The 12,503-nt window shown below is 44.2% G+C and overlaps 1 protein-coding gene across 2 annotated transcripts; it reads right to left on the bottom strand.

Moving 5' to 3' along the window:
* Positions 1–1,738: 1,738 nt before the first annotated feature.
* Positions 1,739–12,503, bottom strand: SFRP4 (secreted frizzled related protein 4; the record flags this gene model as incomplete). 2 transcript variants are annotated; one of them, XR_014540134.1, is made up of 7 exons in its annotated part: positions 1,739–2,300; positions 2,670–3,896; positions 4,736–4,799; positions 8,127–8,325; positions 10,796–10,861; positions 10,955–11,038; positions 12,053–12,503. XR_014540134.1 is itself a non-coding variant. In XM_083578221.1 (6 exons), 6 exons carry the CDS (start codon positions 12,501–12,503, stop codon positions 3,708–3,710), a joined length of 1,053 nt encoding a protein of 350 aa, XP_083434347.1. In that variant the 3' UTR covers positions 1,739–3,707. The 2 variants fall into 2 exon arrangements, 1 of the variants encoding a protein (XP_083434347.1); XM_083578221.1 differs by having other exon boundaries at positions 1,739–3,896.

Here is a 12,503-nt window from a genome sequence, read left to right as displayed (position 1 = left end):
CAGGGTGATGGTGTGGCGTTCCTACGGAGCCCCCGGTCATCTCACGGACTATTGACCTGTACACCACTAATCCGCTGCCACCAACCAGGTCCTCCCTGGTCAATCACTTGGTCTCAGTCAGGTTCTTAAGTTAACAATGAAGATTGTAGTTTATTGCAAACACAAATAAACTTCAAATGCATTCGAAATGCTGTTTTTATAAACAGGTAGGCTCCGCCTCTGGCTTTTCTATTGGTCTACCCATTAACACTTTCTCTCCCCCTGTACAGACATTTTCAAAAGAATGGGCAAACGCCACAGATGGATTGGGGGCTGCTGGAAGCAGAAGGGGAGGGCTTGTTTCCTGAAAATGATTCTGGGAAAGAAAAGGAGGAAGTAGACAGAACTTCCATGTGGGATGGAAGGGCAGCTAACCACGCAGGCTGGCTGGAGGAGCAATGCAGAGAGACACGAGGGTGGCGCTTAAGTAAAGGTAAAGGACCCCTGGACAGATTAAGTCCAGTCAAAGGCAACTATGGGGTTGCAGTGCTCATCTTGCTTCCAGGCCAAGGGAGCCAGCATTTGTCCACAGACAGCTTTCTGGGTCATGTGGCCAACAGGACTAAACTGCTTCTGGCGCGACGGGACACCATGACGGAAACCAGAGCGCATGGAAACACTGTTCACCTTCCCTCCACAGTGGTGCCTATTTATCTACTTGCACTGGTGTGCTTTCAAACTGCTAGGTTGGCAGAAGCTGGGACAGAGCAATGGGGGCTCACCCTGTTGCGGGGATTCGAACCGTCAAACTTCTGAACACCAAGCCCAAGAGGCTTAGTGGTTTAGACCACAGTGCCACCCGCATCCCTACGAAGATGGTGCTTAGCATGCCTCTGAATCTAATGCTGCACTGATGGGGAAGACAAGCTTTAAAGAATTAAGCTTTTTTTGCAGAGTAACATTTCAAAACTTAAATAAAAATACAGTAGTCAAATGTATTTGACTATTAACACATTTATTGACTCATACAGCGGAATGTCATTCATGGTCACTTACATTAGAAAGAAAAGGTGCAAATTCTATGCTGGCAATTATTTTACATCCCCCCGCCCTTTAATTTTTTTTAAAAAAGAAAAGAAAATAAGAGTTTTATTTCACAGAAATGAAATAGCAGAAAACTAGCAGTGTTGCAAATCATTGCAGAAGTTTCAGGCAACCCATTTGGTTTATTAAGAAGAAGTATCAGAGCTATGGTAGTTCTTAAAATAGTGTACACTGAAACACTTAAAAAACAGATGCTGCTACACTTAACAAGTGCCGTCAAAAACTTACTCTGTCTCCAGGATGACGGTGGGTTTGGAGCAGAGGCAGCTTGCAGGAGACTGGCTTTCAGCTGCAGAACCTGCCCAGAGCACTTTTACAAATGGATTTTGCTTTAAGAAACAGCAACAGGGTGACAAACAAATGGATAAACACATGAAAGTTCATGTGGCACCTTTGTGGGTGTAAAAAACATCCCAATCCATCCATGAAATGCAAACTAATCTAGGACAGGGGAAGGAGGCAAGATCACAGCTAACAGCCAATCAAAGTTGTGCACGGCCAGCTGTGAGCCAATCAGCATTTTGGGCAACCTATATAAAAGCTTGCAGAATCTGACAAAGCAAAAGGAAATCAGTATTTCCTTACTAATAGAAAACAAAAAAAGGAAATAAAAAATATGGTGAGGTATGTACCTCTTACAGATGAATGTGTTTAAAATTAAGGTGCAAGAGATTTAAAATATTCTCCCTGTAAAAAGATTGCTTTGACTAAAGACTTACAGACACTAAACACATTGGCCCAACTCCACAAGATCCTAACGTACCAGCATGCACAGCCAGCTATTTTGTTTGCACTCCAAAAACTCCCATTAATGAAAACGCAAATTACCTTTTTCAAACTGCCCAGTGTTAAAAACATGGGTAGCCTATTGGCAATTACACTGGAGTGCAACTATGAGCAAAAATGAACAGTGGGTGACCTTTTGTCCCTGGGTTATATACATAATGTAGAACCAGTGGAACTCACTTAAATATGGTGGGGCCACAATCCAGAAAACCGCATGCACAACTGAATCCCACTGTCAGGTACAGGCTGTGATGGCTGCCAACTTGGATGATGCTAAAAGAGGATTAGACAAATTCATGGATTCCTGGCTACTAGCCATGGCGGCTATCCTCTGCCTCCACGATCAGACAGTATGCTTCAGTGCTGAAAACCACAGGAGGGGAGGGTGCTCTTGGACTTTAGGGTCCAACTTGTGGGTTTCCCACAGGCATCTGGTTGGGCACTGTGAAAACCGGATATTGGACTACATGGGCCATTGTCTTAGGTACTTAGACAAAAGGCAAAGAAACTCAAACCAAGCCTGACTCTGTTTCTCAGTAAAGCTATTGAATCTCGATCACCAGGCATGAACAGCGCCTTCGGTACCTGCTGCAAGAAATTGGATGAGATGGAGGTTCAGTTGCAGCTTCTCGTACAGTGCAATGGGTACAAGAATAGTGAGGGTGGCAGCAAACTCCTGTTTTAGAAACGAGAAAATCCTGTAGTTGCCAATCTTTCTGCAGGTAATAGCACTGACCTAGGGATAATTTATGGGCACAGGAGATCTGGTGCATCAAAAGATTTCCCTTCTTTCCACAAACTTCCTGTCTGTTTCAGCTACCTTCCCCCTCATCCATGCACACAATGGCAGGTGCTTGCTAACTGGCCATTTAAATGAAGGAGGCGTTTCAAAAGTGAAAGAGATCCACATGCACCTCTAAATGGAGGGTGGTTTCCCGATTAGGGCAGATATGTTTCAGATCAAGTTGCTAGTAACATTTAAAACCTTCTTAGTTCTCTAATTTTTAAAAACAATATTTCAGAACCCCACAATGGAATTGTTGCTCACGCTGTTTTAGGAATCTCTGTTCATAATAAAATGACATATCGTAAATATGTAGATATCGGGTGATTTCCAACTAAGTCTTGTCCAGATTAGAGCCATTGAAATTCATGAACCTAAGTGAGTCAAGTCCTTTAACGTCAGTGGGTCTACTCTGAGTAGGACTAGTATTAAATACCACCAATTATTCCTAAACTTTCCACACACACCCCCAAAAGGTACTGGTTTTTAAGTACTGCAAAATTAAATGTTACAACAAAAGCTGGTCTAAAGGAGAAGTCTGATTTAGTATGTTACAAAATCTGATGACAAAGAAGGCTAGCCAAGAGCAGTGGTGGTTCAGAAAAGCCTTTGTATGCTCTCACACACTTCTGCAGAACACCAGAGAAAGAGGAATATTTTGCTAGAATTCTTTTGCTAGAATTCTTATTAGGAATCAGGATGACCGAGTGATATTCCCCTGGTGGGGCTCAACTATGGAAATGTGAATAATAGTGGCTGCCCCAATGTAAAATGTGCAAAGCCAGCCTTAATAGCACGTAGACAAATTTCCACTACACACATTTAAATCACAGGATGCTCTCCAGATGCAAACTGGTAAACTACGACTGGTTGTGCTAAGCATACCCCAAATCACTTGCTTTTCAACCCACCAAATGTTAATGCAAAGCTATATCTGCAGCTTTAAAAAATCCTGTAAAAGTAAATTGTTCAAAGGATGTCTGTTTGAAATACAACACTGAACATTTACGTCGATGAGTTCAGGAAACACACCCAAGTCAGGTTCTGGGAAAATTCATATGTTTTTGGGGCTGATTTCTTTCTGATCGCTTCTGAGCTTGTTGATTTTCTTGGGACTAGTGAGCGCTGGGTTGGTGTTCTTCAGGTTTTGCTTTGGCATCCCGCTGCGCCCGGAGTTTCTAGCATTCTGGTTTTTATTTGGACCTGCGCGTTGCTTCTGTTCTTGGAGTCGCTGTTCCCATCTCTAGGAAAATGTAAATTAAGAAAGCGGGTTAGGGGGAGTCGGAGTCACATACGTATATCCTAATTTAGAGGTAGAACTGAAAATTCAGGCTCACTTTCAGAAATAAAGCCATCCTGAAAACACTGTAAATTTTTTGTATTAAGGCTGAAGATCTGGGACCCGGTCCTGATGATGCCCCTGTCTCCATCTAGCATGAGGAGGAAAGAGCCATGAAATGCAGTACGTACTTATTTCTAAAAGCTTATCTCTCCACCAGAAGCCAACTTGGCTTTTTTCTCATGTTTTGTGAAGTGCGAGGAAAGAAGCCTCAGAGGGAATTTCCAGCAAGGCAAACAGTGGAAGACCAAAATTCCCTGGAACAGTTTGGAAAAGGGTTTTGACAAGCCTGCCAAGGAAGTGGTCATTGCAATACAATAATATCCTCCTGAAATCTTGCGGTGCAGAAGGGAAACTGCAGGGTTGGGTTCATACCATAGCAACTTGTTTATATACAGACAGGGTTTATGTTAATATGCTTCTTGATGCAGCTTCTTGTATATATGTTCTTAATTGTACCATCCACAACAATAGCTGCATCCAGTGATGAAAATGGGCGCATGGTTTTTTCCCTAAAATCCCCATGTTTTTATTTTATTTTTGATACTCTGCTCACTGAGGAAGATGGACAAAATGTTTTATTGAGACTGTATACCCCCGCATTACATATACCTCTCCATACCATCCCACTTTCCTAATGACCGTTGGCTACGATTTTTAGAGTATAGCTGTTGAAGAGTGCGGTGAGGCAATGCATTCTATTTTTTGAAGATAAAATATTGAGAAGCCTCAGGTGGTCTTACCTTAAATCGTTTACTCAGCGGATCCTTCCATTTTTCAACTGAGCATCCATCAAGAAGCATTAACCTAAAACGTTAATTGTAGAATCAAGAAGGGCACAAAAGTAATATCATTTCCTGAATATAAAATAAAACATTTTAAAAATGCTCATTTCAGTCAAAATCAAGCACTTCTAAGTTCCGTTTATTTCGGTGGGGAAGATGTGCCTAAGGCTGAAATCCTACACCCTCCTACCTGGGAGGAAGCCTGACTGAATTCAGTGGGTTCAGTTTCTTCACAGAAATCAATGGAGGGATTTCAACTGATTTTTACTCACAGTAAACCTATTGAATTTAATGGACCAAATGTAGTTGTTTCCATGGGCCTGCTCTGAGTAAAACATAGCTGGCTCCCGCCCAGAAGAATTCATAGTGCAATTCCTCGTCTATCTACTAAAAAGTAAGTCCCTTTGAGTTCAGTGGGGACTTATTCACATCTAAGCATGTCTAGGTCTCCAGTCATATGCATTCTTAACTTTTCTGGACTTTGCCCACAATATTTGATTTAGTTGCCTTTTATCAATATTCTCATTAGCAAATACAATGCAGATGAAAAGGTGGGGTTAAATAAAAATACTGATGGTTGTCTAAATTAACTGCTAGAAGATAACAAGTCTCTTTATTTTCTTATTGATTCCAGAAGAATCTTACTGATTAACTGATATCATCGTATTTATAGTAACATATAAAATAATTTAAAATACATTGCTTTGCTGTAAGGATAGGCAGCTTCCTCCAGAAATCTATTCCAGAAATAGTCTGAAGGAAGTTTATTTATTTTAAGATTAAGGCCACATTGAGCTCTAGATAGGGCCCAGTCTGGTGCAATGACTTCGGAGATTCATTTTGGACTGGACTCTACAAAGAGTAGAAGAGTCAAACTTGAAATGAATCTCAAGAATCTAGCCAAAGCATCCAGGTTTCCTGGAGAATGATTATGGATGACTTCTCCTTCTATGCAGTAAAAGAGAGTCAGTGCCAATTTTTTTGTGTGGTGTTAAAACAGCGGGCACAATCCACAGGAAGTAATCTTACGACACAAGATCAATCTGGGCTTGCAGAGCGGCTGTTTAAAAGATGCAAGATATGACTTGCACAGCCTTTGTGCTGTCATATGTGGGTGCTTGTTGTGTCAGTTCATTGTTAGATAAAATGTTTTGTTTTAGAATTATTATTATTTTCTGCTCTGCAACACATGTGGTAGACACCCTTTCACCCTGTACCGTATCAGTCTGAGCATTTGTGATGACTTTGCTGTTGTGACCCCAGTTGAATGTGAGACTTCTGCGTCTTTGAATCCAAGGCTGAGGCCTGAAATACTGTATAATCAGAAAAGGGGGAAACTGCTAGAAACAAGAATGTGGTATTTCCTTCAGCACTTTTCCAAGCAAGAGACTGTTACTTCTAACATTTTTAAGAAGCCACTGTAACTCAAACCCTGTTTACATATGGCTAAGTTCAAATGAGAAACACAATATTTTGTTTTTGCTTTCTTTTTCAGATCCTTTAACAAAGCATATAAAATTAAAACCTCAATGACCTTTAAAAACATCGCTGGCAAACTTGTTCCATGAAAAACAGAATTCTTTCTAATCTTTTCCCATTCCTCAGCTTAATTTTGAAAGCCTTCACACTGATGGGTTGGCATTCTCAAATAACTCAAGATTAGTAAAGAGCAGGGCTTTTCTTCCCCTAGAAAAAGAGGTGTCAGGACTCAGCATGCAGTTGTTACAGTAACTGCCACACCTTTTTACAACAACAAAGAGAGGTGCCGGTACTATGTACCCTTAAGCACCCCCTGGAAAAAAGCACTGGTCATTCCCACCACCATCTCCAGAATCAAAACATAGGAAGTCTACCTTTGCTTAAGTGTTTTCTATCCATCTTCTCTGGCTTCCTATCCCAGTGTTTTGCAAATCTAAGCAGGGCCCAGTACGGTTTCAAACTGGATGGGGGCTGCACTAGATGACCCTCGGGGTCCCTTACAAATCTATAATTCTATGAAATCCTTGATACAATCCCTCTTATGTATATAAGAGCTCAGATTTGGAATCAAAGAATCACAGAGCTGGAAGGGACCCGAGGGTCATCTAGTCCAACCCCCTGCAATACAGAAATATTTTTGCCCAATGCAGGGCTTGAACCCACAGCCCTGAGGTTAAGAGTCTCATGCTCCACCGACTGAGCTATCCCTCCATATTATTACTAATTCTATTTCTACCCCACCCTTCCCTTGAAGGGGAGGAAGGGAAAGGAGAATGTTAGCCGCTTTGAGACTCCTTCGGGTAGTGATAAAGTGGGATATCAAATCCAAACTCCTCCTCCTCCTCCTCCTCCTCCTCCTCCTCCTCCTCCTCCTCCTCCTCCTCCTCCTCTTCTTCTTCTTCTTCTTCTTCTTCTTCTTCTTCTTCTTCTTCTTCTTCTTCTTCAGGAGTTCAGTGCATCATGCAACCCTACTCACTGGTAGGATAAAGTGGATTTTAGTCATCGGCTCAAGTAAAGGTAAAGGACCCCTGGCAGTTAAGTCCAGTCGCAGATGACTCTGGGGTTGCGGCGCTCATCTCGCTTTACAGGCCAAGGGAGCTGGCGTTTGTCCGCAGACAGTTTTTCTGGGTCATGTGGCTGGCATGATTAAGCCGCTTCTGGCAAAACCAGAGTAGCGCACGGAAACGCCGTTTACCTTCCCACCGGAGCGGTACCTATTTATCTACTTGCACTTTGATGCGCTTTTGAACTGCTGGGTTGGCAGGAGCTAGGACTGAGCAATGGAAGCTCACCCCGTCGCGGGGATTCGAACCGCCGACCTTCCGATCAGCAAGCCCTAGGCTCTGTGGTTTAGACCACAGCTTCGCCCGTGTCCCTCCAAGGCCAGCCCTACCATGAGGCAAAATGAGGCAGCTGCCTCAGGCAGCACATGCTGGAGGGTGACAGTACCAACCCCCTACGCCAGGACCAGTGGTCAGGGATGATGGGAATTGTAGTCCCAAAACAGCTGGAGGGCCAAGTTTGGCCACCACTGCCCTAGGCATTCTTTGGTAGTGTTGCATGGCAGCATCACTGCTGCTTACCTGACAAAGGTGGTGGTGGTGGCAGATGTTGATGTGGCCGGGTTGAGCATTTCGCTGGCAGGATCACCACCAAACCATGTCCACCACTTCAGCCATGGCACCCAAAGGCCCTCGGGTGCATCTGTGGAGCTGCCCTGCCCTCAGGGGGCATTCTTACGTTTTTCAAGAGATGGGGCAGTTCCATGCATGTCAAAGGGTGCTGTTTGTTGGGTTTGCCAAAAATGTAAATAAAACATGTTAAAGCAGGCATCTTGGCAGCGGTTTCTTGCCCCCTGATCCTTGCTTACCTTGAGCGCCACTCATAACACATAATGAGGACATCTTGGTTTGGTAGAAGAGGGGGACATTGGCAGGAGGAATTTGTATGCAGAGGCATGAGAGAATGGGGAACAGGAGTTGAAGATTTCAAGACGTCTTTCACGTCAACCATTGTGGTGATTTCATTGCAGCCTCCTCTCTCTAAGCTCTTGACTTTAGCACGAATAACTGCAACACATAAAGCAAAGGTAAACCATAATGCCACGTAGCTAACAGCCGATACTATATATGGTTACTCAGAATCCAGTCTCGCTAAGTTCCACTGCTAGCGGCACATTTGCTGCAGAGTAAGTCCCACTGAATTGTGATACTTGTTCCTGCTTCAACAGACTTCGGATCTCTCGCTGCAAGCCTGCAAGTACCATCTCTGAAATCATAAAACCTTTTAAAAACATCTCTAAAATATGGTACAGGAAGGAGTATTTTTTGCTTTAGGCAAAAGTTGATGGAAGTTGAGATGACACTTTATTTAGGCACATAAACACACACACATAAATGTATGTAAAGATGCATTTATTTTTATTTTCTTGCTTGCTTCTGCCCACAGCTCATTCTACTGATTTCAAATGATTACACCAGTGAGAAAGAATAGGAGACTGGTGTGCAAATGACTGGTTTTCAGTTCCTAAATGCCCTGTGCCTAGGATATTTGAGGGCTGCCTGCCTGAGGAGTATTCCTACCTCCCCTGAGAGCTGAGATCAAGTGTTGAAGCCCTATTGTGAATCCCATTACCTAGGGAGACAAGGTTATCGTTAACCAGGAACAGGGCTTTCTTGGTGGTGGCTTCTCCTTTGTGGAATTGCCTTTGAAAAGAAGCCTACCACATCCATTCTCACAGATCTTTTAGAAGGTCAGCTTAAACAATGAACTTTTATCTGGCCTTCTGTGCTCCATCCTGTCTCATGTTTGCCATGCATTTATGGGTGACATTGTACCAGAATGTGGAGGTCCATGTTCCTTCAAATGAACAGCAGTATCTGCCTTTGAGACATACATTATGATGCATGTTTGGATAAACATCAGACCTATGGCTCCCATTCCTGGACCAATAAGTGAGACATGTGAGGAAGCCTGCTTACTCTTTGGAATCATCAAATCATAACATTGTAGATTTGGAATGGACCATGCTTTAGTATTTTATTCAGAATAGCTGATAACCACTTTGGGGACCAACAGTGCAATCCTATACAGACCTTCCCAGTAGTAGATCTCATTGAATTCAGCGGGCTTATTTTGAGTAGGCATGCATAGGGTTGCTCATAATTGTCAAAAAGTGCCACAGGTATAGGAAGAACAAATGATACAATTTTGATCCCGGTCTTGTTAATCCTGTCTTTGCAACATCTCCTTTCTCATCCCATTCCTGTCCCTTCTCCTGCGCTTCCACAAAGAGTGTAAACACATAAGCAGGCAATCTTCTATTTCCCCACAGAGCCTTGTACTCTGGATATTGTCAAAAACAACAATGGCTTTAAAATCTGGATATTAGCACTAATTTTGCATTGAAACACATTCCATTTGTCAGTACAAACACATTTCACATGATCAATTTATAATAGATTTCTAGTGAAACTTAAGATTTATCCAGTGTATTTGTCCTGTGTAATGATTCATTTATTTTTACCCTCCCTAAAATAATGCCCTGCTAACTTAATCATCTGAATTTATAAAGCTGGTATTTGGCATTTTAACACAGGGGGTGTTTTTATCCTGCTGTTGATTTCAGCAGAACTCAGCTGAGTTTTCATCTCTGCAAGATCATATCTGGACATAAGATATATGATTATATTTGCGGGGGGGGGGAGGAGGTGGTTTCTGCAGTCCTATACAACTTACTTGACAGTAAGCTCCAATGAATACTTTTTGCCCACAATTCTATGCATATTTTTTTAGAAAGCTAATGCTTACTAAACATAGTTATGGTTGAGTTTTTATTCCCTTCAAGGCGATGGGACTTACACCTTGAATCTGTGCATGTTTACTCAGAAGTAAATACCGTTGAGTTCAAAGGGGCATACTCACAACCACTGAGTTTTCCAATATTAAACATGGAGCTGTAAAATGCTTAGATTTCACTGGCATCTAGCTTATTCAGGAATGCACCCAAATATACTTTCTCTTAGGTATTAAATCAGAAGTATTCCTATTATTCGAGAAACACAGTGCCTTATCCCGTTGTTGTTTTTTAAGCAACACTTTTGTGCCTTGTCCAACTGAGACCCCCAAAGTCTGTTTCGTCGAAATCCCAAGAGATTTGGATCTAAGAAATAAGTTCTTTCCTTCTCTCTCCTTTCTTTCCCTTTAAGAAGAAATAACATGCATTTCAGTAAATCTCAGTGTCTTCAAAAACCACTGAAGTCTGGTTCTGATGTGGGAGAAAACCCAAAGTTCTGGGGGAAAGAAGCAACGATAAAATCGCTGCCACGATTCGTTTTGAATCGTGTCTTTTATATGTATATTTTCTCTGGACTCGGATAATTAAAGGGATCAGATTTCCCGAAAAACCGAAGTCCGCTGAACGAAAAGGGCCAAAAAGGGAGATCCCGATGATACGAAACCAGTCACGAAATGGGAGAGAGGATAACGCAGCAACGTTTCACTTTTTAAATAGAAATAAAGTGTTGCGGACTGACTCACCGTAAGAGTAGTTTTTGGTCAGATACGTCGCCAGGGTGGGCTTGACCTTCTTGCACTTGCAGCGCTCTGCATTGAAAGCAAAACAGAAATATATATATATAATGGAAATAGACATATTCGGCGAGCTGATCGTGTCCGGTCTTAGAAAGAGGCGCTCACCGTGGCTTGAGGTCTTGCACTCGGGAAACAGAGGCTTTTCGTGGACCATCACGTCGTCAGATAAATCGATCCACTTCACGTCTTCTTCAGGAGGGAACACACAAAATGAAAATGGAAAAGAAAGGAAAAAAACAGGAAAAACCCGGTAGCAATTAGAAATTTGATGGGGGAAAGGAGAGGGATTTTCCTTTAATTTTGAGAAAATATATCCTCATCGGGGAAAGATGGTCTGACAACTTCTCAAACCCCGGGAAAGCGCGCACGTCCTGGAGCCCCGTTGGCAAGCTGAACCCCAGCGCAAGTTACGCCCAAGTCAGCCCCTTCCCTTTCCATGGGATTTACCCTCCGAGCAAATGTGCTCAGTCTCCGGGTCGTACTGCGCAGAGCCAGCTCGCTTTTCCTTGGGAAAAGTTCCTCTGAAACTGTAATTACTTGTACGTTTTTAATAGATCCTTTATATACACATATAGTTTTAATTCTGTTAGTTTAATTGTTTGTTTTTAGCTGCACTTTTTAGCCATTCTTATTTAATCTGCAAGCCGCCTTGCGTCTCTGTCGGGGGAAAAGACGGGGCATAAATAAATATTATTAATAATAACGGCGCGCACCTGCTGCCCTTGTTTCCGAGGTAGGCTGAACTTGCGTCCAGGTGGGACCCCTTTGGCAAGGCGTCCCAACCTCGAGGGAAGATCTGACCTGCCTCATTTCCTCCTCTGCGGGGAGACTTGCTTCCGAGGAAGCTGCCCGGGATCAGGCAAGTCCCACCGAAATCGCGGGGGCATCTTGCTCCGGCAACGAGGTTGGGGTGCGCCAGCCTCATTTGGGAGGCTTGCCTGGGGCTCTCACAGACCTAAGTGCCATCGAACTTACTCCCAGGTAAAGATTTATATGATCATAGACTGGTAGAGCGGGATGGGACCCCCAGGCTCATCTAGTCCACCTCTCGCCCTGCAGAAATCTCGACTGAAGCATCCCTGACAGACGGCCGTCCAGCCTCTGCCTCCAAACCTCCCATGGACTCGTCCTTGTCCGGGGCGCAGACAAGTCCGTGCCCTCCTGCCCGCCCCGCCCCGTGTAGCTCTCCTCTCCAATCCTCACCTTCCGGCAGATCCGTGACGATGGCCTCGGGGGCGATGCAGACCCCTCGGTCGTAGACGGGCAGGTCCTGGCAGGCCAGGGCTTCGGGCCAGCTGTGGTTGTACCTCTTCATGAGGGGCTCGCAGCCGTCTCGGGCGCGCTGGCACAGCGCCTTGCAGGGCTTGATGGGGTCGTGCAGGAACTCGACGGCGCAGATGGGCGCGTACATGGCGCACAGGAAGAAGCTGAGCACCGGGCTGCAGCCGGCGGCCACCAGCTCCTGGTACTGCTCGATGGCCAGCACGGCGTTCTCCTGGGTGCTGTGGTGCAGGTGGTTGGGCATGCGGGTCATGTTCCAGGGCATGTGGCGGCACATGGGGATGCGCACCGGCTCGCAGGGAGAGCCGGGCAGCCCCGACGTGGCGCGCCCCAGCCACAGCCACAGCCACGCCAGGAGGGCCACCGTCGCCAT

The sequence above is a fragment of the Podarcis filfolensis genome (genome assembly GCF_964270895.1).
Source record: "Podarcis filfolensis genome assembly, chromosome: 12".
In the NCBI taxonomy this organism is placed as follows: domain Eukaryota; kingdom Metazoa; phylum Chordata; class Lepidosauria; order Squamata; family Lacertidae; genus Podarcis; species Podarcis filfolensis.
Note: the sequence above shows the minus strand (reverse complement) of the source record. Positions and strands in the feature narration are given on the sequence as shown.